The sequence below is a fragment of the Rhamphochromis sp. 'chilingali' genome, assembly GCF_963969265.1.
Source record: "Rhamphochromis sp. 'chilingali' genome assembly, chromosome: 16".
NCBI lineage: Eukaryota > Metazoa > Chordata > Actinopteri > Cichliformes > Cichlidae > Rhamphochromis > Rhamphochromis sp. 'chilingali'.
Genome location: NC_137943.1, coordinates 14,070,789 through 14,098,672, shown reverse-complemented (window position 1 = coordinate 14,098,672; position 27,884 = coordinate 14,070,789). Strand labels below are relative to the sequence as shown.

Here is a 27,884-nt window from a genome sequence, read left to right as displayed (position 1 = left end):
ACTGGGGGATGAAGTCCCAAGTATTGAGATGTTTAGTGAGCAAGAAAAAAAAAGAGCATTTGTCGAAACGTCAAAATATGTATTGTGTGATAATCAACGAAAAAAAAAAAAAAAATCAAAACAAAAACTGTAGCAGTTTAGTTTTACACAGACACACGGGACAAATTACTTAACATTTATTTAAAGAAGCAAATGGACAGCATTCATTCATACACCACATTAATTATACAATACACAAGATTACATTTAGCATAGAGGTAATTCATACATCCTAAAGATAATCCAGGATAATCCCACTTTTAGTCTCAACATTTCTCCCTATTGTGTCACAGTTACAAAAAATGAGGCATTGCATATGGCAAAAGCTAGAATAAAAAAAACATACAAAAAGTTAGGCTACTTTCACAGAAAATTCAAAAGCGTGCATGATGGGGGGGAAAAGAAATAAAAGCTTTATTTCCACAGTAAGAGCAGCAGCTGACAAAAGCTGATCTTAGCCCTTTGTTCTTCATGAATATTATACAAGCTACAGAACAGCTCAACCTGAGCCCCTGAGTCCCTGACCCTCCTCCTCTCCTAAACTTGGGAAGGGGGCTTTTGATTAGGTGTAATGAGGCATGTAAACCCACACCTGAACCACAATTATTAGTCTGCTATGCCAAACCCCCGGTGCAATGCATACCACTAATAACAGAGCACAGATGCAAGCAAAACATTAAGAGGTATCTACTGTGATAGCAATGATGGTATTATGGACTGGGAGACTGAGCCTCAGAGGCACCGTGGGCTTGGGATGGGGTAGATAATGAGAAAGGGGGTAGGGGCACAGGGGCAGGTGGTGAATAACGCATAGTGGGGGAGGGCATAATCCAGTGCTGTGTGCCCTTGCCTGCTGAAAAGACCTGTCTGTTCCACTCTCAGTTTAAATGGAGATGGGAGAGATGAGTGGGGCAGGGGGCGGTCTAACAAGGGGATCATGACAAGAGGAGAAAGTTGGCATTCTAGTGAACAGCACAGACCATGACAGTTCATAGTTTGCTTGTAATAGGCTTAATTGGAACTGAAACCAGCCATTGTGCAAAGGTCCTTCCTTATTATTTGTAAATTCAGTACACAGTCACTGGAAGATAGTAACCCCCATCAGGTCTGATGCAGTTTCGGCCTGAAAACTGAGGCAGGTACAAAAAACACCAAACACACATCAGATTAAATTCCACGCATCAAATTGGAGGTTAGAATAATAAGGCCAAGCTCACCCGAGCACTGACGTGGAAAATGCACCAGTGACAGAAAGTTCATGAAACAAACAGCTGAATTAAAAAACAAAAACAAAAAAACACCCCACAGAACATTATGAGTGACACTGCCAGCAGTATCAATAGAGCCTGAGAAAACAGGAACTAAAAGAACATGGTTTTGGCTTTGGTGTAACGTTGCACAACATGAACGGTGGGATGCTGCATGTAATCATCTGAAATATCAACACAATTGTGCACACGAACAGCCCTTTGCATTTTGGAAATTAAAAAAAAATAAAAATTCTTTGGCATCCATGTTGAATAAAATGAGGGCAGTATGATCTAGGTTGTAAGTAACCTGCGTTACATAAATAATGTTAAATTGTAATTTTTAGAGTTTAACTGCAATTCTTTTTGTTAATGCTAAAACTACCAATGTTTAGAAAAAAATACATCTATTGACTCACTCACGCTGTTTCAACATCTGCAAACTAAAACTTAGGACAAACTACCCAACATAGATTTGGTAAGAAACAGCCAACAAACATCACAGAATAGTGTTGCTGAATAAGGAGCTAAGAAGAAACTCTGTGACCACTAGAGGGCGGCAGAGACTAAACATTGATAAAGGGTAGCCAGTCCTCCATGTTGGCGCACAGTACTAAGGCCTTAAGGTACAGAGATTAAAAATGGGAGTGTATGAATAGTGTTTAGAGGAACGCATGCATGTGTGTAGTACCAATATGAACAATGCATAGAACGAAACGTAATATTCTGAGTATAAAAACAGGATAAGAAAAATAAAGTTGTTGCACTTAGGAGTTTGTAGACCATTTCTTCCCCAAACACCATTCTCTCTCAGCATTTCTTAATCAGTCCTGGTGATAGAGGTGTAGTGTAAAAAGTGCACAGGTGCATAGAGAATGGCTATAAAACTCAGGATATGACAGAAGCACCCAAATATTACGATATAATTTGGCTCATCGAACATTCCTCTGCCCTTGATGTTTTTACAAATCTGTGTGTACTCTTTAACCTTGAGATACAAAATAATATTGGTCATTGTCTTGATATTTACTCTTTATATAATCTTTGTTATCAAGAGATCTGGTAATCCTTTATCCTCCACTCTTCATAATCTTAACCCCTGCTGTTTTCAGTGTGGCAGAGGGACCATCACTTCAACATAGTTGGTGGGGAAGTATCCTGATTTTCCACGGAGGCTTCCTTCATACCAGTTCTCATCGATTTGAGAGACCAATTTAATGATGTCACCCTCCTGGAAGCCCAGCTCTCCGTCATTCTCTGGCTCAAAGTCATACATGGCCTTACAGCAAGGCTCAGCTGAAGAAAGAGACAGAGGCACAGAGATGGAGAAAGGGAGAAAAACAAAACAAAAAACAAATACAGTTATTCCATGGAAACAATTTCCCTTCAACGAGGTTAGTATATTCTCCTTTGAAAGGTTTTCATTATAGGGAATTTAACACCAATGTTTTCCAGTCCACTCTGTAGCCATGAAGTCCAAGTCATAAAAACTGGAAACATAAAGACTTTTAAGTTAGTCACCAGTGTGCTTAAGGAGAATCCTTCTGAACCTCAAGAAATCAATGCAGGAGTACAAATCAGGCTACATATTTTCCCCATTATTTTCTTCTCTTTTGTCTGAGAATTGATTCAGACTTTAAACTGCAAATTAAATATTTGGGTACATCACGATTGTTTTTTCTTCTTCTTGAGATTCAGAAGATTCAGTCATCAGTGCACTAAGCTGTCAGATACATACAACTTCATACATAATACCATACTCAATGGTTATTTAAGATGTGTTTTTGTTTGCCAATGAATGAATGTATCTGCAGCCTTGGTTATTAATTGACCCACCAATCACAGTGTAGCAAAGCTAGTGAGACACTTCACACTAATGCATAAACTTTTCTGCTACAAAGATGTGCAACAGGCTGAGTAGTAGTAGTAGTAATAGTTTTAAGTTCAGTGCAAGTGACACATTTTCTTCCTCTGTCCCCTCACGCCGTCTGTTCTTGATGGACGGTCTTTGGAAGGATGGCCCTTGATACTGTGCTGTGTTTGCTTAATGTTGCAGAAGGAAAGACACATCAGTCATATGAATGAGACGCACGCACGCACGCACACACACAATATGAAGAGGGGAAAAAACAGAATGAAAGAAGTGTACCAGAAGAGTAAGCTGGAGGGCTTGAAGCGGATGAAGAGCATCCTCCGTTTGAGTGTTCTACTTCTCCAAAATCAAAGGCTGGTTTGGGTTTGGGTGTGTACTCTTGTCTTGGGCGAGACTGAGCATCATTTACCCTGCAAACAATCAGAATCACAAACCACTACCTCTTTGAGCTCACAAGTAGAAGATGTGCCAATACAAATACAGACATGCTAACAAAGAGTTGGCCGATCTTATTTTGGGCTTTAATCCAATCACAAAAACTAGACACATTTTATTAAAAGAAAACAAAATGATCTAAAGTTCTAAACTAAACTGATATTTTGTTTCTCTAACAGAAAAACAAAAAACTAAACATATTTTGCAGCTTGGTATTCATTGGATGTAATCAGATGGATAAAAGATACGGCTGAATCATCCTGTCATGAGCCAGAGGACGAAGCCTCAACATACAAAAGGCATGCCACTTTCCAAAAATAGTCTGGTGCTGACCTTTCTCTCAGTTTGTCAGAAAGCTCCTCCATGATCTGTGTGGCCTGTCTGTGATACTGCAGCAGAGACTCCACAAAAGACGACAGCTGACTCACCTGCTCCACCTACAAAGGCAGAAACATGATGAGTATTTAAAAAACAGAAAAAAGAAACGAAACATGGTGACAGCAAATACCACACCAAACAGGTTTGACGGGTTTCGCATAACTGCACAGCACATTGGAAAAAAAACAAGGCAAGTCAGGTGATACGTACTGCCCTTAAATACTTGTGTGTTTTGATGTTGGAGAACCTGTGAGCTGCCAACTACATGCATTTCCAAAACATGCAACAGTGAAACAGTTGGGCAATGTAATTTCACATGGTTCTCATGTTCGCTACGTAGTTTCTTATGTGACTTGCCACTCTTTTCTCAGTTTAGTGCTACTGTATTAATGCACCATTACAGACTTTAACAAGTAATCCATCAGCATACCTTGCATTATAATACATTTCCTCCTAGACTTAGATCTGCAAGTACTGGTACACAGATAGCTTGGCAGCCACAAAATCTGCCCTAAATCATTATTCTTGCTAAAATGATTAAAGATGACTATAGACTAAATAACCATGTTTGTTGACACTGAACTAGGTTAACAATTGGTCAAAATTAAAAGCTACTGCTGCTTTTAAACTCATTGGGGATCTCTTGTCACAATACATTCAGTCTCTATCAAAGTATTTTTCATTATGCATAATGCTGATAGTGCTGTAGAATAACAAAGAGTGTCTCACTGGCACTCCTGCAGATATATAATCTAAGTTTATACAGTCTTCCTACAAGTTAATCCTTTTGGTCTTACACAGAGCCACAAATGTGGCATTAATCACATCAATACTTTTGTTACATCAGACTCATTAAACAATGTCAGGTTTTCTTACAACTATCTGTTGAAGGAACTTGGCGCAGCAGTTCTAAAAGCCACATTGTACTACTTAATACTCACATCTGTCTCCAGGAGGTTGTGCATTGAGCGCTCAGCCAGTTCTTTGGACTCGTGGAACTTTTCCAGGGCCTGCCTGATCTCTTCATCTTGGATTTTACCTTGACGTTTCTTTTTATAGTCATAGTCTAGACGGCGGCCCTCCAACTTCTTCAGGTGGAACTGCAAAGTGGGGGTGGGAGATTAGTGTTACAATTAGGAGGATGAAATTTCACAGAATATATACTATCATACAAACATCAAAAGATTTTCACTTGTTCATAACTGCTTTGACAAATGTTCTTTGTCATTAGTGTAATTCAATGTCAGCTTGGATTCTGAATACTTTTTTATAACATTGTAACTCACATGCAGACTGTAGAGCTCATTAGTGAATGCCTAGGCCTGTATGCGCAAAATCTTTTGAGTCTACCTGAATGTCTTTGATGTCCTTTTCAGCGATTCCCTGCAGTGGGTCAATAAAGTTCTGCTTCACATCAATATCCAGCGCATCCTTGACCTCAGCCAACCTCTTCATTGACTCTCCTGCATCTATAAGAGCCCCACCTGTGGAAAATGCACACACAATTAGCATGAGCATGCCTAAGATAATATGAGTCATGTAATTAGCAACAATCAAACACAACAAAGCCCCCAAATTAACAATGTCTGTCGGCAACCCCCTCACAAATGCACACAACTCCCCTATCATACTGTCCACATTCTTGTGTCTTTTCCTAATTTAAAGCATATGCTATCAAGTATAACATGCCTCTTCTACCTTATATCTTTTCCTGCTATTAACTGCTGTTCTTACCAAAGTTGCTACTCTCGCCGATTTCATGTCCATATTTAGTCATACACTCCCCCAGCAGGCCCTCAGCCTGGGGGTAGCCTGGACTGTTGACCTGCCCACGGATTTTGGAAACTGTGGAGAGCATGCTAAGCTTAGCTCTCGTTGCTGGATTAGGCTGGATGTACTCTGTTGTTTTATTGAGGACTTCCACTACTGCTTTGCTGGTAATATCAGCTTTCTGGTGGCACACAAGAAATGAAAAAAATTTAATGCAAGTTGAATGCCATTAGGGCCACTTATGTAAATCAAAGGAAGCTGGAAGAAATTATTTCAACAAGCTAATACAACTTAAACACATGAGCTGTAAGTATTATGTGGAATGCAATAAATACCCTTTCAAGGTCCTTGAAGTCTTCATCCAGTTTGGTTCCCTCTGCACCTCCAACCTTCTCACTCATCAACTGTGAACCCAGAGCAAACAGAAAAATACAACTGACTGAAATTAACATTCTGACTGGCCTTCACGGAGGATTACGAAGACTGAAAAAGAAAAAATATTTCATATAAAATTTCTATTGATATCCCTGTGAATGTTTCTGAAAACTGTAAGCCACTTTTTCTACAAATGTTGTAAACATTTGAGCTTGACAAATTCTGGCTTCTCTAAATAATCTCCAGAGAATCTAAAATGCTGGTTGTCTGCGCCAACACAAAATGCCTAACCCTTTGCATACAACTCTATCCACTTCCAGATCCAAGGACACCTGTGCTTTTAGAATAGAATAGAATTCAACTTTATTGTCATTGCACATGTCACAAGTACAAGGCAACAAAATGCAGTTTGTTTCCATCCAGAAGTGCTTTAGCCATGATACAGATATATTACAAATATATGTTAGCAATAATATAGATATGTGAGTATATTACAGAAATGGGTCTATTATGGTATGTTATAATGTACACGGTATGAAGTATGTTATGAATATGCTATAACTATAAGTATGTACAGGCTGTAGTGAGTACAGGCTATGAACAGGATATAAATATGAAAAACTATACAGAATATGAAATTTAAAAAAACTATACAGAAATATGAGATATACAGTTATACAGAAATGTGAACTATGCAGTTTATAAACAGTTGTAGAATTAAAAATTATCGAATTGTACAGAATGATTATTTACAGAGAATTATACATTAATGCAGTTAAGATAAGTGAAATATGTGGATAATTTCTACAGAGGCTATAGTGCTAGTGGTTGAGAGTGGTGGCTCAGTCCATGTTATTATTGTGTGTATGAGGGTACAGTTGTCCATTGTGTGTGTAGGTGGTTGTGGATGTGTGTATGTCCATGTGTTAACGTGGGTCAGATGTCAGGAGGCAGAGTTCAGGAGTCTGACAGCTGTGGGGAAGAAGCTGTTCCGGTACCTGATGGTCTTAGTCCGGAGGCTCCTGTAGCGCCTCCCAGAGGGCAGGAGGGTGAAGAGTCCATGTGATGGGTGACAGGGGTCTTTGATGATTTTCCCAGCCCTTTTCAGACACCGCTTCCTGTAGATGTCCTTTATGGCAGGAAGTGGTCCTCCGGCGATGCGTTGGGCAGTTTTCACAACCCTCTGCAACGCCTTTGCTTTTGTTGCTTTTAAAACTTTGTTGTTTATCTTTCAAGATTTTGTTTTAATTAACTCCCAAGTTCCAATACTTGTCCATTTTCCATGGGGGAAGCAACCTCCTCAGCTCTGTGTGAGGGACTGAGTTCTTTCCTCTTTACTTAGAACCATAATTCCATAAGGAATTATACTAGAAGTTTTCCTTTTTTCCATTAGGCCAGCACAGACTTTTAGCAGAGTTTCCTACACTACAGCCACATCCATGGATAATTTTAATAATCACAGATGCAGGCTTCATCTTTCTTCCACTAGGTCTCCTGGCAAGCCAAACAGAGGCTCATTGTGTGTGCGCGCTCTTATTTCAGTTCAGTTCAGTCCAGTGCAGCTGTCAGCAACACACTACACATAAAACTCTATGAACAGATGGATCGATCAATCTCTCCAGTTTATTGTACACAGGCCTGGCAATGTTTTTTTCTAACCTTCAATGACTCTGAAATTCGCCCTAAGCACCTATCACCAAAGGGTTCATGGGAAATAGATTAGCCCTGGATGTTTCCCTATTTAGAAACTGAAATCAAAGAATCTCTTTGTACCAGATGAGAAGTTGTTATGCACAGTGGGAAGTCAAAACTTAGCTCATTGCAGCTCTGTGGTTTTCTGCCCTTATAACAAATCTGATCTGATCTGAAACTAATCAAAGGCTTGAGTTAAAAATACAACTATTTTTCTGTGCTTTATTGAACACAGACAAACACACATTCCCATTGCAGGAGGGAAAACAGTGAGTGAACATTTGGCTTTAATAACTCACCAAACCTCCAGCAATGACCTCAAACAAGCAATTAGGTGCAGATCTGACCTTGCAATGTTAGCTTAGCCATCTTCTATTGAGCACCACACGAGACAGTGGCAGGTTTAATTCAGCTTAGTCCAAGAAATGTCTTTGGCCAACAAGAAAAGTAAAACCAATTCAGCTCCTGTGAAAGGGTTTGGCTTCAGTATACTAAGGAGCAGAAATTACCACTTTAAAATCAAATTCATTTCCAAGTTCAAAATGGGCTAATTATAATGAATTATAATGTCAAATGGGGCCCAGCAGGCCCCATTTGAGCTGACATATTTTCTGTAAAAATATGTTGGATGATCCATATGACACCATGACACAGTCTGACAAGATGACTGGCAGTCTCCAAAAACTGGCAAAAAGGGAATACTGTAGCCAAAAGATGCAAAGCACAATGCCAAAACACTACACACTTCCTCCCTTTCAGAATCAGAATCAGAATCAGAATACTTTATTCATCCCGAGGGAAATTAGGGGTTACAGCAGGCAGCACGCTAATGGCGCATGCGCACTCACAAAGGATGATCTCCCTCCATCTCACCCTATCCCTAACATTCTCTTTTTTCACACCAACACTGAGGATCTCTTCCACCACTAGCTCCATGAATCTCCTCTGTGGTCTTCCTCTGTTCCTCTGGCATGGCAGCTCTATATTATTGGTAAAAACACAAAACTCTGACCTGGGCCTGCACGTCTGGGGTAGGGCTGGGCCATATTATACCGTTCACGGTAACACCAGTATAATGTTAGGCAACGATAGGAAAATGAAATATCGCGATAGAATGGGAGTAAAACGCGCATGCGCAGTGCCTTTGTTTTCATAGCACATGGCCGATTGTTGAGTGAAACAGATGAACCAGAATTGGTTTGTAAAAATGGTGCAACTTCCGTGATGTGGAACTGGTTTGGTGTTTGTCCGTCAGATACACAACAAAGCACATTTTTTTGCAGAACATGCAAGCGGCCGTTGTTATTGTCATATTTGTCGGACTAAGATGCTCTTAAATCTGGGAGTAATCTGGGTCCTAAACTCCGTATGCTTCAGGTCAAACAACACTGCAGCATCACTTAGAGTTAAAAACTGTCTAAATTCTTTCATCTTTAATAAAACGATCAGCATTGCTGCTTTACCAGGTGTAACTATAAAGTTTAACTTCCAGGCATCCATGAAAACAAAAGTTATTACATTTAACGGAGTTAGAAGTTAGCAGGAAGCTAGCGGAAGTTAGCTCGCTAGTTTCGCTAGTTACCTAAGCATGATATAGCATGTTCTGACTGAGAGATTTCTGAAAAAAATCAAACGTACAGCTCTGCTATCACTTCCAACATAAATGAAGACAGGAAACTAAACAGCAGTGACGTTTGTAGGGTTACTGAAGTTGGGCTAGCTGGTATATAATGATGTGCTACGTGATCGCTAGCGACACAGCTATGTTAGCATAACATAAACAGTGAAGCTGGAGGACGAACACTAACACTTTTCCACTTATAAAAGTTAACGTGAAGGTTCTTCATGGTTAGAGACAAATGCAATCGCATGGCAGGGTGCTGTAAACGGACCAAACTTCAGTCAGGAGAACAACTGAGATAATCCATCCACAATACGAGGTTAGTCATTAATATACTGCAACAACATGGGAATAGAGAAGCTGCCAGAGAATTCAACATTAATGAATCAATGGTACAGAAGTGGAGGAAGCAAGAAGAATGAGTTTAATAAAGTTTGATTTATCTGACTGCTTTGTTTCGCTTAATGTGCCTTATAATCCCGTGCACCTTATGGTCCGAAAAATGCGTACTGCACACTGCAGTTTAATGTTGCAAAGCACCTCTTTTTAACTTCAGTGGATATTATATATGGTTATGCTCAGGATATGTCAGCCCATTTCTACTGGAAATGCCTTTTGGTTAAACTTTCAGCAAGGAATTTGCATTTGCACTGTTACATTTTTATAAAGCTTTAATGTACATAAAAACCAGCTTCTTGTTTAAGTGAAAATAAATGGAAGGTTGTCTTTTTGCGCTAGTAATGTTGTGGAGTTGTATTTTGTCTCGCATCAATTATATCGTCGGTTATATCGTTATCACAAATTTTCAAATATATATCGTGATAAATATTTTTGGCCATATCGCCCTGCTCTAGTCTGGGGTATTTGTTTGGGATATTTTAATAAGATAAAGGGTAAAGCAACACAAAGTCCTTCTAATAAGGAGCAAATTAAAAATGGCCTCTGAAGAATGGCAGAAATTTGTGCAACACTGGTGGCCACATGCCGAGGAGAGATTAGTCTGTCAAACATAAAGGAAGTCTTAATAATCTGAGTAATTAAAGGTGCACTGATTTTTTTGATACGGTTATGAACCATTCAGCATTTATGTGATATTGCACAGGGATTTGGCACTTCACTTATAAACTGTAAAACATGCTGAAGGGCTTGTTTATTTAGTTGTTTCCTGCAACAGTGGCTATAGGAAATAAAAATTGTGGGGGGTTTTGTGTGGGCAAAGTACTAAAAACAGTAATTTGAAAAATCGCACATTTTATTTAAGATTTAACTTTAAAATGTAAATGTAGAATCTATATGTAATTAATATCTAGGCCATATGACGTAAGTCTGTTAGGCAATTACCTTACACAACTAATAATCTCCACCCCATTTTTTTCTTTTAAAACCTGAATGACAAGATGCTTAGCTGTGCTGGGCCAGGTAGTACAACTCAGATAAAAAAAACACTCAGTATAAATCTTGTGTGTTTGCAGCCATAGCATATTAAATAATTCTTGATTTTTCTATGACAGGAACTGGTCACTGTTCTGTATAGTTAGCAAACCACTTGTGCAGCTAGTTTAGCAAGAACTGGTTTCTGTGGATTCACCTATCCGTTGTTACAGTACTAACATAACAACTAGATCTGTGTTATTACTTGTGAGTTTGAAGCTGGCTTGGGCAGTATCCACATTACTAGGATTCCATTACTTACAATGGAGGACGCACACACCCACCGACGTAAGCGCAATCCCTTTTATATCACATGATGTTAGCAAAGCTGGTACAGGGACAACGCAGGTCATGGGCAGGTTTTGCATTTACATCAAAGGGCAGCTATTTATGTTTCTCTGATAACAAGCATTACTGTTAATGGATAAGTGGAAGCTGGAGACAAACCCAGTACAATAAATTCATGATGTAACAAGAATGCACAGACTTAAATTTGTGTAATCATCTGAATCTAAGCTTTCAAATCCCTCAGCTGTCTATGTTAACGTGTGCTGCTTCAGTTTTTACATGCTTGTTATGTGACATAGGAGATGCTCAGCAATGAGAAAAGCTAATGTTTAAAACACAGCACTGAACTCTTAAGCTTAGAGTTTTATACTTCCTTATTGAAGATGGAAAAAAAAAAAAAAAGAACATTACACCAGGTGACTGATGAACAGAATATCTAAGAAATAATGACAGATCATTTTACACAGCTGGGAAACATATGAAACTTAAACACTTAAAATTAGTTTACTTTTAACTGTTATCATCTTAACAGGACAGCTCATCTGTCTCGGGGTTGTTGCGATACACCAAGAAACAGATAAGGAACCTTAGTTTTGAACAAGACTGGCTAACTGCCCTGCTATGGAAAACAACAACAACAACAACAACAACAACAAAACACTGAAAAGATACGAAGAAACTCCACCCAACGTACGAGGTCTCTGTTTGGGAGACGGAAAAGAAACCTCCGATTGTCTGCTGCTCTTTTAACATCAATTTAACAAGAGCACAAGCCAAGTAGTACAAAACTTTGGTAGAAGCTCGGTACAAATACTGTTCCCAGGTCTCACTTTCTTAGGGGAAAAAGTAATTTATCAGAAAACAGTGGGTGCATAAATACAAATCGTTAGACTTGAGGAAAACAAAACTTTTATAGAAAGATTAACAGCTGGGTTAACCAGTGCTGTGTCAATGTTTCGCTAATTAGCATTAGCTAAGATAAAGTCAACTATTAACTTTTACGTTAGCCGTTACGTTAGCAACACATTTGTCATATTCTGAAATGTTTAACAAAAACATAGCCTATGGTATATGCAGCAAGCTGGAGGTGTTTAATTGTTTGTTGTTAAAGTTTTCCGTTGTGCTTAACCAGGTAGTCAGAATGCTACATGGCTAACTAAACGACAGGCTAATGTTTAACTGTCGCGCGCTTACCTGAGTGGCTTTGTAAATCTGTTTTTTAAATCCTGCGACGGACATCTTTGCAGGTTTCAGCGTTGCCACCTGGACCTCAAAGAAGGGGGGAAACGTAAGGAAAGCAGTTGCTCTGAGTTCACAGCACAAACAGCGACTGAGCAACACGTCTCCAAACTTTGGATCGTGGATGAGAAGTTTGCTAAGCAACCACAGTTTCCTGGCTTCAGGTTCGTGTGGGAGGCTTCATCCGGCTGGATAAAGTAGACCAAAGCACTTCGTGTAGACTAATAAATAAAAATACTAATAAACTGCCCACCTTAAGGTATCGTTACTCCATATTAAAACTGCAAGTACTGAAGCCTAAAGGTTGTTTCTCTATTCTAATAAGTAACTGGTCATTCGTTTTTCCACACGATTTCCACTACTGATTCACCTATTATATTTTCAAATAATATTTTATAGCTGAATATAAAAGATTAAAATGCATTTTAAAAAGTTTAAAAAAAAAATCTAAACCTTAATTTGAGGTGTTAAATTAATTTACTGAGGACAAAACGAGTTTGTAGGAAGAAAGTCACAGTCAGCTAAAGTGATTTCCTGAACTAACTAATTCTAGCAAATCGATTTTTGTTGTAGATCTATGGTTAATGGCATGTGGAAACTTTAGAGTGTACAGTGTACAAGATCAAGTACAACAATGCTCTTGGCTTTTCACGTTTGGTTTTAGCCCACACCGAACGGTAACCATATGCAAGAACTTGCAGCACTGTGAATTTTCTTTAGGTTCTAGTCAGAATGTATTTATCAATTATAGTGCATGAATTATTTTTTTTAAGTGGCAAATTACACTTTTTTTTTTTATATACGCAAATTAACCTTACACCAGCACATTCTTGCATCTTGGTGAGCTCACCAGTGGATTTAGGCTGTCTGGATTGCTTCTTTACATTCATGTAATCCCAGTCTGTCTCCATTATATGGTGATCAAGGGTCTGTGGGGATCAGACCATCTGCTGCAACACTCCTAACTCTTCCAGCGGCTGAAGATAGCGCTTCACAACTCCCACTGTCTGGCATTGGGAGGGAAGGTTCACAGAAGCATGAATTTGGGACCAGTCTGAAGCCTCCCTGATAATGCTGTACAGTGGAAAACCGCCTATACATTTGCCTATATTCTTGTGCATTGACCTGTATAAATTGACACAAAAGCAAATAAATTACACAAACACTTCAAAAGAAAAAGAAACAATTTATTACATTCTTAAAACCACATATAATGTATCCCATTGGACAACAATATACTGTATATCGAGCTGTGTGACTCTTGGACTAGTAATATACCTCTTGTACATTTTGTCATACAGGGAAAGAGAAGGGAGACAAACATTTTTTTGTTTGAAGTTTTCTTTCTTCAATTAAAAAAAAATAGATCACTGACTTTACAAGACGAAAGTGGAGACACGTAAAGAAAAAAAAATGTGGAGAACAGACAAATAAATGAAAATCACAGCAAAAGAAACATTAAACCCAATAACGAAATTCATCCTGAACTCTAACTTATTTACTTTATTTATTTTTTGTAATCCTATGCATCTTAAATTTAAAGTTACAATATTAGGACAAACGGGAAGGGCTTTGACACTTTGTGAGTAACATTCACAAAAATAACTTACGTCCACAGTGATTATGGTTATGCGTTTCATCTTAGGTGTAAAGGTGTGAGGAGTACAAGGCTAAAAGACGACACTGGTAATAAAGGGACAGGAGATCACAGCTAGCTCCCTGAGCAGCAGGCAGCAGGTCCTTGGACTCTGCTCGACAACCATCGCCCATCGTAAGACATTTATCCCCATCTCTATGCTAAAATAGAACCTTTAGAACGTGTGTTATTTATGTACATCAAAAAATGTAAACAGTTATGGGTGACTTTTGTGTGACAGGCTTCTAACAAAAGATACAAATAGCTCAACAGATTAAATGAAGTCTTAACTGGCATTGAAGCCCAACTCAGGGGGGCAGCTGGTAGCTCTGTCTGGCCTTAGACTAGTGTCCAATGAGAACGAGGAAAAGTATAAGTGCTTCGTAATAAGACAAGTGTCGGGTTTGGGACTACAGGAGGAGAGAGGAACAGCAAATGTACAAAATAATACAGTTGCACCAACCAGCAAAGAAGGTTAATGATACATATTATGGACCATCGTTATCCCGGCCTTTAACCACCTGAAACACTGTGAGTGAAGACAGTTTAGCTGTGTACTGACTGCTGGTTAGAAACAGGTGGGCAGTCCTGGTCTGTCCGCTTGTGTTATGCAGTTCCTGAAGTCGTCAGTTGCCTTTTTGCATTCTCGTTTCCTTACTGTTTATCCTCTTGTCTTTTTAGGCAGAGGGGAGGGCGGAGGGACGGGACGCCACAGTGCAAACCGAAAGCTGACAGTTCAAATTCAAAACAATGTTTGTTTCGTTAAGTTCGAGAACACCGGCTCCGCTGCTGTGTTGCATCTGCAGCAAATGTCCAAACCGTCGCTTGGGGTGACGGCCGCGCCTTTGCCCGGTTGGGGTTGTTGGTTGCCGTGCAAACCTGAGAGTATTGTCAGGAGAGGAAAAATCATCCAGGCAAAAAAAATAAAATAAAAAAATTCCAGTCCAAATATCAGTTCTCCTCACGTATCCATCCGTTAAAAAAAAAATCCTCCTCTCACGTCTTGCTATCCTCTTCTCTCTCCCTCTCATGCCAAACGGAACTCACACATTCTAACTCTCTCCATACACTTATATACTATTATCTATTTACATTCTTATTTAAAATATTTCTTTTATAAATGTGTATATAAATTAAAGATAATTTCATCATGTCCTGTCACTAAGTGGCATTTACAAGGAAGGGGGTGCGTGGGACTGAGGTTTGTCATTGCATTACAAGAGCCTACAAAAAGGCAGCACCAAACACTGTCTAAATAAGTGAGTGAAACTGGTACTTAGCTTTTTGAGTTCAGCCGAAGTTGTGAGTCATGGAGAAAAAACCCCACAAATTTTGACTCATGATCTTGGTCCCTAAGTGATGGTCAGTACAAGGATGCTGTCTGTATGAATACGCGGACGTACCATACTGAGATGCATGAATATCGACTAAGAGCTGCAAGAACAGGGAGACTTGTTACTTGATGCAACTTTATACAAACGCTATTTGTAAAACTCTGTCTTGAAAGTGGCAGGGTTGTACATTCTCTGTTGTTTGTTTCTCGCTTGTGCACTGGTGCTTATTGATTTTTTTTTTTTTTTTTTTTTGTGCTTATTGATGAGGTACATTCATAAATGGTTGGGTGATCCGCAGTGGATCACATGCTGAACATGTGTTAGAGCTTGCAGCTGTTACATGCTTAGTGGGCTGCTGTGGTATTATTATCATTATTATTATTACTACTACACCCATATGTGTGTTGTCAATGCTACAATATGCAGAGGACCGTGAGCATGTGTGGTCTGTAGTGTAAGGTGCTTTTGCCTGCTGGGAAAGTGGAGGACTACTTTGGGATCATGGGAGACGGAAAATTTAAAGTCCTGGATTGTCTCTTAACTGCTGGTTGTGGATCTTAAAAATCCTTACCCTTCTCTGTCTCTCTCTCTTTTTTTTTTTTTGCTTCCCTACATCTTAATGCACTTTCTCTCTCTTTCTCTCTGTCTTTTGCCTAACTGCCTGTCTAGCTGTCAGTGGAGTCCGGCAGAGATATCTCGCTGCCAAACACTTCCCGGTACAGTGGTGGGAAACTGTAGGCTGTCTCTGGGTGGACCAAACGGAAAAACTCCAGTTTATCAATGTGGAGGTTACAGATGGACTTCATTACAGGCAGCCTGGACAGCATCTGTGGGGATGAAAAAAATACAAGGGTAAACATGTGAATGCGTAACTGTGCGTGTTTAAAAAGGGCAACGTTTGCTTAACCTTACATTGTCCAGTTTCTCGTCAGATGCGCCACTCTTTTGTAGACTGTGCTGCAGAGCCAGATAGACTTTCTCCTGGAGTTTCTGAACCTTCTGCCCTTCTGTCAGCCAGGGTCGGTCTACAGAGATGACATTTAGATATTAGCCACCTACAGTGTAGGTTCTAAAGATGAGATTTTAAACGAAAGCCTTGATAGAGATGTGAGGGCTAGCTGACACCATCCAATCGAATAGAAACATCAAGTGTCAGGATTTCTACACCTTCTCTCCCAGCCTGATACTGTATATATCCCCAGGAAACGATAAATAAGGTAGATTAAAGCTTCATTTATGCAATTATGTCATGAAACTGATCTACGCTTTTGTCATCCGAGCAACCCACAAATGTGATGCTGAAGCTGATACACGGATGCATGAAACCAAATTAAGGTTTTTTACTGCAAGTTAGCTTAATAATCAGTATTGCATTTAGAATAAACATCTAAAGCAAAACTAATACATGAATGTAAGTGTAACCTGTTTTCTGATTATCACTATTATTTTGCAGTCAAATGTGTAGCTCTTCTCAAGCTTGTTTGCTTTTATAAGTGTGTATGAGCGACAAGGAGATGTGCATGAAAGATAATCACCCGGCGTTAGAAGGACAGCAGCGCTAAAGAGAGCCATCTCGTCGTCGGACAGCTGTAGACGGCAGAGTCCTTTCCCCAGGTCAAACACTGCACTGACGAGATCATCACAGCCTGCACACATGCATTGTGTTTGATAAGTTAATTGTCAGAAATAATAATCATAAAGGTAGCACTGCTTAGAGAAACAGGACATGCATAGAGATTGAAGATCTCGGTCTCTCTTCCTGATTTGGAAATTTCACAACAGTTAAATGAGCTGCTTTCTTACTCAGATTACTGTGTATCTGATTTCTTAGAAGTATTTAAGAAAAGGGAAAATCCTTCCCCACTGACCAATCTGTCTTTTAAAATGAGACCTGAGCAGCATTCCTTTAAATGAGTTTAAATGTTTTTAAAGCTGATTTTTCTTCTGTTAGAGCGCACCGGTGATATCGCAGAGGCAAAAACGAGGCAAAAACTGGAAAATCCATCTGCAGGGTTTCAATTAGCCCTAATTAACGTTAATATCTGTTCTCGTTGTGACGAACTGCTGCTGATAAGAATAAAAGAGAAATAACTATCTTAGAGAAAAAGCATTACAGTGACATTTATGACTGTTATGTCATTTATAATAATGATTTGTGTTGATCAATGTAGGGTTTAGGTAACAGGTATAGAGGTGTTGGCTGTATTTCTTACAGTGGGATCACTGGCAGTTTTGAATGCAATAATGGTAGATTTGCATATTGCATTTAGAACAGATGTTTGATTATAAACCTTGCATAAAGAAAAAGAAATGTGATATTTCCGACATTTATTGTATTGTTTTTAATGCTCTGATACTCACCTAGTGCTTTGAAGAACTGAGCTGAAGCAAATTTTCCATTGAAGAAAATGGTGTTGTTGCTGCTGTTGAACGCTTGGCACATACGTATAAGGAGGACCTCCAGGCAACCTAAAAACGGAGCCACAGATAGAGCAAAAAAGATGGAGACAGAAGAAAGAAGGAGGGGAGGATAGAAAAAGCCCAAGATACTCCAACACGTACAAAACAAACAACAAGATGTAAGCAATTTTGACCCAGATTGAAGGACGGCATATATAAGACATTTTTGAACAGTTTTAAAGTGTTTTAAAAAGTTCAAAACATTTACAGAAATGCATTGTCAGATATATGCAGGTATTCAGGTAACATAAAATTATGTTTTGGGTTTTTTTCCCCACCAGGATTGCGCAATTTGATGTGTTCGGTACAGTGTTCAGATCAGGAGCGTATAGTTTATTCAAACAAACGAACGGGTAGTTAAAACAAAAGGCAAAGGTAGAGTTGGAGACAAAAAAAAACAAAGCAGAAGGAATCACAGTTAGCAAGTTTCAGCCTTTGTTTACTTACGAAGAACAAACTCAGTGAACAGAGTATTTGCGCTTTCATAGACTGTGCACTAACCTGCTTTCAGCAAAATGATCTGATCGTTCTGACACAGATCCATGAAGCCTGCAATACGTTTGGCAAACTCCACAACGTATTGGATTGCGTTGGTAATGTGGTGTGCACACTGCTGCCACATCCACTCAGCAGACTGAAAAGCAAAGTGTGCAAGAAAGAAGAGATTTAAGTTCTAAAAGTTCATCAATGTCACAATGATAATGTGATGGACAGCATCCTGATGCCTAGCCTCCCATTAAAAAGAAATACGATCATTGATGCCCAAATATTAATATAGATGTAAATAGTTTTGTTTTTCTGTTAAGTATAGAAAAACTTGCATATTACAGTACATCTTATGGACACATGTGTCTTTCTAATTTTCCGACTGACTCAAAAAACCACAATATGGATGTTCATGGTTAAGAACATGCCAAGCAATAGTGTGGCTTACTGTGAGTTTTAGATGAGGACTGGAGGTGTATGCCACTGAAGAATAAGCTCCATCATGCTTTGACTATATAACCCATGCTCACTAATAGGATCAGTCTTCTTGGTTTAGGTCTTTTTTTCCTTTTCCTTATGATCCTCAGGAGGGCACGTGCGGATTATTTACCTTGTTCTGAAAAGTACGCATTTCTTCAGGTGTATATTGTACATAGTTGAATCTCTTCATATCTTCGGCGCTGTACTGACACGTTTCCAAGTGCGACTTAACAATACTCTGAGTGATGTGCTCTGTAAGACAAAACAGGTATATACACACACAATCAGTGCTGTTTATTTGCGGTAGCACCGATTTTGCGCTTTGGAAAGACAGCATTGAGCTCAGCAGAGTTACAGTGTAACACTGGTATTGTTTACACATCTACAGACCATGGCCATGTGACCTTGAATTACTAGATGCTTTGCACCACTCTGCTGTTACTGCTGACTGACCCTGACAGGAGTGTTAATGGCTCATTTCCTCACCTTATTTCCACAGCCGTTTGTCATTTTACCACCTCCTGCATTTATTATTCACAAGTGGTTTTTTTGGTTGATTTAAAAGTTCAAAAACCAAAACCCCATTCAATTCCTCACAGTCTGTTGTTGCAACACCTGTAAAGTGAAATGTGTTCACGCTCAAGATCTCCAGAGACCCGAAACACACCCATCCCTTCATCTGTTGCCGTTTTTGGAGAGATGATGTACTATATAGTTTGACTATTATTATTTTTTTGTGTTCTTTATAAAACTTGCCAACGTTCTTTGCTTTTAGATTTAGCATGTATGACTCAGATTCCTTTTATTAAATCAACCTTTTGATGAACCATGTCCTTGTCCTTGAATTGAATATGATTTCTTTTTTTGCTGTTAACTTTTTTTCATGTAGTATATTATACTTATTGCTCAACCCTTTTGCTTGTTGACAAAGAAATACTTTTAGCATTTCACTGTAAATTCTCAAAGCAAAGCCTGCATATTTTACTTGAAATAATGATCCAGACTGACTCTGCTTTGCTTAACCAGAATCAGTCATAAGCTTCACGAACCATTAAGAGTGACTATGTCAAACGGCTGAAAGAAATATTAACGTTGCATGAAAAGCATGCACTAGGAAAATACGGACTTCTAAATCACTCTTCTCTTTTATTATATCCTGTCAAATAAAGTCCTGTTACACATCAGCCACCGCTATTTGACATTTTGAGGTACTCCTGTACACACGGGTTTACGGGTGAAGAACAAGAACTTTTTTTTTGTTGTTTATTATATTAAGCACTCACCAAGGTCTGTTATTGAGCAGTCATCAGGCAGCTGGTCCAGCAGTGCATGTGTGTGTCCCAGAAGCGAATGTGTGTGAGAGTGCAGGAGCTGGATGCCATTACTGTCCGCGCCATCCAGCATGGTCTGCTGTGGGGAATTCTGATTGGACATAGACGAGGAAGTGGAAGAAGAAGACGATGAGTTGGAGGTGTTCCCGGCACTGGCTCCTCCGCCTCCGAGCAGCTCCAGGCTGCAGTATTCGCTGGCCTCCTCGGGTGTCAACGGCAGGTCAAACAGATCAGGCAGCGCGGCGATGTCATCCAGGTCACTGAGGGTGGAGCTGGAGCCGCCGCTGCTGTAGGACCTGCTCAAACCCTCTTCGCCATCTTCCCCACCGCTGCCACAGACTCCATCTTCCCTGGGTAAGGACAGAGTGGCAGAGCCCCCGCTTCCAGACCCCACACACTCTTGGGACTTCTGGTGCTTCTGAACCTCAGCGTAGAGGCTGTCGCGCTGCTTCTTTGACATACGGCCAAACTTCACCGCTGCAAAACAGAAATACTTTCATTATAGTAGACAAACAAATACATTTTATTTATTAAATGTACAGTATGTGATTGACTGTCACGTTTAAGCTAAGATACAGATAAAGATTATTTTATGTTGCTGCACAGTGAAAATGGAGTTCAACCCATTCATTCCACAGAATAAAATAAGTATAATATAAAATAGCAAATATAAAAGCTTAAATAAAGTTCTGCTGAAAAGATAAAAGGATATTGCACTTTCAAATTTTTTTTTAGGTTAATTCAAGAGCTTGTGTAAACATTTCTTCCTCAGTCTAATTGTAGGATATCTTACCTCACTTTGAATCCCCTATTTCTATATATGAGCACTGTATTACCCAGCCCTGGGTAGCAGACACATAATATTTGTCTTCTTTCTGCAGCCCACAGAACAGGTCTATATGTGACCAACCCTCTTACAACAGCTGATCTCGATCTTTACTGGTGAGGTCTTCAAATTCCTCTGGCATCAGCTTTGAAACCGATGACACCCACACGCCTTACGTGTCACTGAATACACACATATCTCTTTACTTCCCTTATTTAAGCAAGTCTCAGATTAACCAAATAGGTTGTGATAACTGTTAAAAGTTTAAAGACTGAGGAAGTTGGTAAGGTGGATAAAGTGCATGGTTTTTGCGTGTATTTTGTTTTTTACCATCTCGGCTCATGCCCAAAGCCAGACATTTCTGTAGGCGGCAGTGCTGGCAGCGGTTACGGTTGGTTCGGTCAATCAGGCAGTTCCTCTGACGGGAACAAGAGTACATGGCATTGTTCTGCTGGCTGCGACGGAAGAAACCCTAAACACACACAAGAAGACAAAATACAGACACTGCGAATGAGATGCAAACGTTCGATAAAACAGCTCGGTTAAAGTGAGATTTGATACCAAGGCGTTACTCTGGGCTCACCTTGCAGCCTTCACAGGTGATGACTCCGTAGTGGATTCCTGAGGACTTGTCCCCGCAGATCTTACAGGGGATGACCTCGATCTGAGCTGCATTGATGAAAAGAAACATGGAGGAGAGGTCAGAAAACTGCTCCTTAATGTGTCTCAAAATTAAGAGGAAAGCCGTGCTTCACATTAGGCTTTCAGACTACATATTCAGTCATACTTTGGCTTTAACATCCAAACACACAACACAAAAACAGGAAGAAAAATATTTAGTAAGACTTGCAAAAATAGTTTCATACAAGTCCATATTTGGCAAAGAAATGCTGTTTTGCGCTGGCTTTCCTTTCTCCTAAATAAGGAGTCCAACATCTGTTGTCCACACAGCCCTACAACTGTTCAAAATCTGGAAAAGTTTTAGTTTCACTCCCAAATTCAATCAGCTTAATACAATTAAAGCTATTCCTACATCTCTGTTCCCTGAGCCAGGCACAAATTTAGCCTTTAGACCGCGCTATCCCGATTTCTCTCCCAAACGCACCACTTTTACGCCTTCTGATCTCTGAACTTCTTTGTGTTGTAAACTGCTCGGTACACCATATGATTAACTGAAAACAATGCACCTCAGGCCTTTTCATTGGTATTGGTAAGAAATTATTACCGTATTTTGACGTTGACCCAGACCACTCAAAAACACATCTTGTAATTAGTCCACTGAGTGATCTCCACTATGTAGCACTGGCATCGATTATTTGTTTAATGTCAACAACCCCATAAACAAACCGTCCCGCAATTAGCACACAGTGTATATGAGAACTTGCCATAAACTGTGTTTGTCTGCGCCCTGTAAATGGCCCCCATGAGGCAACAGAGTTCACAACCACATATGAAATCACATGACACTTGCACATATGACACATACACAAAGACTCGTTCTCTTTAGGTCGCGGTAGAGACGACAAGCTCTATATCATATGATAGTTACAGCAGAGGTTTTCTGCCTGTACTATCCTAGATTGATTTACAAAATCACCCTTTGTGCCGCGAGGATCACGTATGGAAAAGCACTTAGGGATTGAGAAGGAACTGTTGCACTCTTAGGTACTGGAAAACACAACTTTCCACTTCTTTTTCTAATGACACAGTCGGCTGTCTCTTCTCTAAAACTGTTGACTGAAATACTCCAACTGATCAAGGCAGCTGCAGACATGCAATGGAAAAATATCACCCTCCCTCCCTCCCTTCCTTCTTCTCTTTCTCTCAGGTTCCCCTCCACCCCTCCCTCATCTCACGATTATATAACTCCTGTCTGTGAGCATTCCTAACAACACTCATTCAGCACGCTCACTCTAGCAACACTGACAACCCGCCCTGCTCAGCCTCTCTTTCTCCCACTGGCTGAGCTGCATTAGCAGCTTCTTGGTATTGGCTGAGTCATACGTCACTCGGGCGATGTAGCCTGTCAGCCCATGTGGACGGTCTGTCCTACTGACACACTTTCCCACTGCAGGGGGAGAGGGAGGCGAGCGCGATCCCGGCGCTGCGGAGCAGTTTTAAGGTGGAGCTGAACAATGCTCAGACTTCACCATAAAACATTTCCCTGAAGGCTTGTGGCCTGCATTAGCAAACTGGCTTGGTTACATAACAGCCAAATTTAACAAGAAAGGCAACGATAGCAGGCCTAGACAAACTGCACATTACCTAATATCCAACACAGGCCTTCACAGTTTTCTCCTACTTCTGTATAGATTAATTAGGGCTTCACCTTGCTTTTATATTAAAGATAAACGACATTTGCTAGAACTGTGACTGCCCTCTCTTCCTGTCCCTGGCTGCTGTCCATGCAAACCATACCATTTCTGAACTTGAATGTCAGTTATTCAGCCCCCACTCCTCTCCCAGGTCTTTGACATTGAGCTTCTGCTTCTATTCCTGTCCTGTGCTGAGAGCCAGAATAACACAGATGCCCAGCCAGCCACCCCTGTTGCTACAACCACACATACATACTTTCATGGGCCTCTTTTCTGAATCTGTGCAGACATCCAAGAAAAACCAGAGACAGAAACAGATGCATCTACTCTGTTCCCCTGTTTTAAAGTCGCTCTGAATAAGGAACAGCCATGCAGTTAAACTGATTAGATAGAAAACAAAATCTATACAGAAAATTAAGAGGTATGCCTTAAAAAAGAAGCAGTCAGTGGCAAAATAGATTTTCAAATAGCAGCTATTTTAATTACCGGTTAACTTTCTTCTGATTGGCTGGTTAATGTTTGACGTAAAAACACCACTAGTGATAGGATGGTGAAAAATGCCCCCTCAAATTGACGCATTTAGATTTTGGACCAACACTGTAAAAGTATTATTTTAACCATTATTAAAGACTATGAAGCCCATGCATGTATTAGAAGCCATTTTGTCCTAATTTTTGCAGACTTTTGTGCCTTTAGTGATTAAGGGATATTCAGATGTCAGATATTTGGCTAATCTTTACAGAATTATTGCTGTTAGCTAACTACCTGATAAAAATTCAGCTGCTTGAAATGCTGATAGCGACACAGCAACAGTGGCCACACTAAACTGCAAAAAAATCCAAACATGTACCTTTAACCCTGAAAACTAGTCTGAAGTATGTGACCTTTAGCACTCTTCAGACAGCCAGCTCTCCAAAAGGATCAAGGTAGTTCTTCTTCTCGCTAACATAGCTCATATATCCTGTAGCTTTATTACTGGGTGACACATTAACTTAGTAACAAATGATGAGAAATGACGCAAATGGCAAACGCAGAGTATTGTTTGAGTACGGCAGGTGTTTCGTCTGTAGGACTTTGGCGCACCCAAACCTTTTGCACAAAATAAACAGGGAACAGGCTCTTTAACGGTTCAGGTAAACACGTTGGCCTCACAGTGTTTATCAGGCAGCTAAATGTGTAACCTTGTTATCTCTAAAGAGGCTAATTCACTAAGGGTGGGGTATGGAGAGGCAAAGACAGAAACAGGAAATAAAATCACTGACTTTGAGCTTCTTCCAGCAGTTCACTTCTCTGCATCTAACGAGGAACAAACAGTCAGTAATTCACCCAGGAGCCACCTGCCTTATGGGTCAAATGGTCAGTATGTCAGTGTGTCAGTAGCTTAATAAAAGAGAAAGCTGAATTTTTACCTTCCACATGTTCCCTGAGACATACGTGCAAGAACACACGCACACATGCCACTTCTCGATGATATAATCATAAAAACTAAATTATAAGGAGGACAATTTGTTTGTGTCGGTTTATTAAAAGGGTTAAAATAACAAGTGATACACTAAGATTGATCCTAGTCTTTATAAAAGGCGGCATGCCTTTAATTCTTTGCTACCTACTCATAATGACTGGCAGAAAATACCTTCAACAAAAGGTGGAGGCCTTGTGCTGGAGCTCTATACTGTACATACTGGAAACACTGAAGTGCTTGTTGTATCATGCTTTCTAATTGGGTGTAGGCTTACAGTGTTTCACAGAGCTGTATAACAACAGTCCACTGTGACTGTTCCTTGTTGCATTGGAACTACATTACATTGGAACCGTCTTAAACAACCTATGTGCTCAATTATATCTCTGATATATATTTATATTTATTAACTCTCTTAGAATAATACAACTTAAAACACAAGAACTTGAGACTGCAGCATGCATTAAATTAACATATACAATCTGGCCACCCGTGCATTTAGCTTACTTTATTTAAAAAGATGCAAAAACAAGCAAGTGGAGGCCCAAGTTGAGGCCCCACTTGGGAGAGATTAGAACAGAGCTAAGAAAGTCACGGACTTCCTACACTGGCTGTCAGCTTATGACACGAGTCTTGTGATCTTTCACTGTCTGCTAGGTTATAAATAAGTGGAACACATTTTGTAGAAGTGCTGTCTAGTGCAGCAAACGAGGGGAAGTGTCAGAAGCCCAGACATCACAACAGGCCAGAGCCCATCTGCATGCCTAAACATTTGGAATGACTCAACACTCTGAAATCAAAACGATTCAAGATGGGATAAAATAGCAAAAAATGCTGATGTGCTTTTCCAGTGAGGACACGACAGGTTGTGTGACTAAACTACATTTTGAGTGCAGCCAACTAAGAAAGGGCTGTGGATTGTTTACATTTGAATATCCTGCCAGAAAGGGAAACTCCCTCCACCAGATACCCCCCTTCCCTACCTCCCCACCTCTCTATCTTTTAAGTACAAGAGAAAAAAAAACGATCTTTCTTCCCCTGCCAAAAAACCCCCAAACTCCTTGCAGGTAATCTCCTTTCCTGTACATGATAGATAGTAATCCTTGCTCTGGCCAAAACTCCCAAATTGCCAAACAAACAGATCCAACCATCAGAACACTATCAGCCTCTTTAAAACCGCTGTAATTGGAGGGGGTTGTCTTATATGCTGCCTCTTTCCAACAAGTAAAAAGATTTCATATGAAAGTGATTTGCATTTTTTGCAAATCTGAGGACTAGTTTGATTTCATGTGAAATCGTATCTATCTTTAGTATTTCATTATAAAAGCCCCTTCCCTTTATCACTTGGAGCTGCCCTCTTCCCAGGCCAAGTTCAAGTTCAGCCTGTGTCAGGGAGCGACACCGTGAACATCGAGCCTGTAATCGCACATGAAGCCGCAAGTCCGGGCGGCACGACGCTTCCCGGAGCCGCTTCCCCTCCTTCCGCTGTGTGTGCTGTATAACGTTGGGTGACATAACTAGGTCAGTGGAACAGCCAGGTCCGTCTCCCTCTGTAGACTCACACAGTCGGCCATGCTGCCACAGCCACCGCATCACAACAATAACACAACTACACAAACTGCTGCTCAGATCCGTGTTGTAACATCAGCTGCAAAAAAAAAACCCCACGAAAACACGCGCATTTGAAGGGCTCTTTTATTTTTCAAATATATGGAAATATTAACAAAATATATGGTTATAAGTTTACAAATTCAAGATTATGTCTTAATTTATAATTATTATGATGTTCGATTGCGTGATTATTGCTAAATGTGGCCTATTTAAGCTTTAGTTTAGCCGATTAGACACCTGATAAGGTCAAATAACATCTCGATTACATAATTCTAGTTTTGGTTAACAACATCCTCCTTCCACGCCCCTCCCTCTCCTCATTGCATAACCCCAACATGGACGCCCTGGCAAAATTTACAGGAGTCTCAGGTGAGATCGCGCTCACACTTCTAAGTTTTCTTATTTATTTATTTATTTAAAAAGGTAGGTTTGTAAGGTCTGTCACTGCACAAGTTACAAAGCACAAATGCGCATGTGTGCATTTAGGACTTGGTCTGATGTTATCATAATAAGCAGATGCATAGGAAAAAAGAAAGAAAGAAAAGTAAACATGTATAACATTTAGCATTTGTCACGAGTGAACGCCATGCCTCCAGCGCTGCGTCCTTTAGCGTTTGGCGTGCAGCTCTGTGCGCCTATAATCCAGTCATGAGGGATTAACGCGAACTGAGAGGAAAACAGGCGCACTCCTAAATCCCTGTGTGCACACATGTGGCTGTTCCAGCCCGTACATAACCACAAAATACAAAGTTCACCCCCAAAAAACACACGCATTTATTGTGACATTTAAAAAAAAAAGTAAACTTACCTCTCATTTTGGTGTTTTCTTATTTCTGGAAAGAACGACGAAAACTGGACTACATGGGTTTACTGTAAGTGACAGTGGGGAGAGAGGGGAATACGGCGCTGGAGCCAGAGTCAATTTACTCTGTAAATATTAACTTCGTCCCAGCTGCAGGCAGCTTTCGCAAACCACGGCAGGGGAAAGAAAAAAAAGCTATCCGAAACTCTTCTTTTTTATCGCTCGGTAAAGTCCGGGGAAAATAAAAGAGTGTACGAAGTCGCTTTGGTTCGCATCGTAACTGTCTCCGCGCACTGGTGAATAGATTTGGATCAACTTTTTTTTTTCCTCCTTCTTCTTGACAGAATAGTCCCACGGTGGAAGAGCGGTGCTCGGACCCCCCCTTTTTGCCTCTGTGACTTCTCCGCCTGCTTTCCTCTCAGTCTACCCTGCTAACCTACTTTCTCCAAGCGTGGACTCTCACATGATCTCACTGCCGACAGCTCCTCTCTCAGCTCTCGCGGGGACGCGCAGTCGGGAGCGCGTTTAAGGTGGCTTGGCGTTTGATTCACTAGTTGTTCCCCCCCCCCGACTCCTGACAGCACACAGTTATAGTGTGAGAAATAAATATTATTACCATCCAGCAGGGAAAAGGAAGGCAATTAAACCTGCAGTCAGTTCTGCTTTAACACACTGTTTCCCCTCATTTAAGACATAATTTACTGTAACAGCACAGGTTGGGACCTATAAATCAATGTAAATTTAATACCTGTCTAA

At 40.2% G+C, this 27,884-nt stretch overlaps 2 protein-coding genes across 4 annotated transcripts; both read right to left on the bottom strand.

The window, feature by feature from the left end:
* Positions 1-160: 160 nt before the first annotated feature.
* On the bottom strand, positions 161-12,551 carry LOC308412721 (endophilin-A2-like). Of its 2 annotated transcripts, XM_080907262.1 has the most exons (9): positions 12,344-12,551; positions 6,078-6,146; positions 5,707-5,923; positions 5,323-5,456; positions 4,914-5,072; positions 3,928-4,031; positions 3,436-3,569; positions 3,270-3,329; positions 161-2,582 (listed from the first exon to the last, which is right to left on the bottom strand). In XM_080907262.1, exons 1-9 carry the CDS (start codon positions 12,386-12,388, stop codon positions 2,395-2,397), a joined length of 1,110 nt encoding a protein of 369 aa, XP_080763388.1. In that variant the 5' UTR covers positions 12,389-12,551; the 3' UTR covers positions 161-2,394. The 2 variants fall into 2 exon arrangements, with proteins under 2 accessions (XP_080763388.1, XP_080763387.1); XM_080907261.1 differs by lacking the exon at positions 3,270-3,329 and having other exon boundaries at positions 12,344-12,544.
* A 3,031-nt stretch (positions 12,552-15,582) lies between these two features.
* Positions 15,583-27,600, bottom strand: LOC308412607 (nuclear receptor ROR-beta-like). 2 transcript variants are annotated; one of them, XM_080907101.1, is made up of 10 exons: positions 27,135-27,600; positions 21,525-21,610; positions 21,272-21,413; positions 20,068-20,592; positions 18,915-19,036; positions 18,320-18,452; positions 17,720-17,827; positions 16,894-17,004; positions 16,271-16,383; positions 15,583-16,185 (listed from the first exon to the last, which is right to left on the bottom strand). In XM_080907101.1, the coding sequence occupies exons 1-10, from the start codon at positions 27,139-27,141 to the stop codon at positions 16,024-16,026; spliced, it is 1,509 nt and encodes a 502-aa protein (XP_080763227.1). In that variant the 5' UTR covers positions 27,142-27,600; the 3' UTR covers positions 15,583-16,023. The 2 variants fall into 2 exon arrangements, with proteins under 2 accessions (XP_080763227.1, XP_080763226.1); XM_080907100.1 differs by lacking the exon at positions 27,135-27,600 and having other exon boundaries at positions 21,525-21,647.
* Positions 27,601-27,884: the final 284 nt, after the last annotated feature.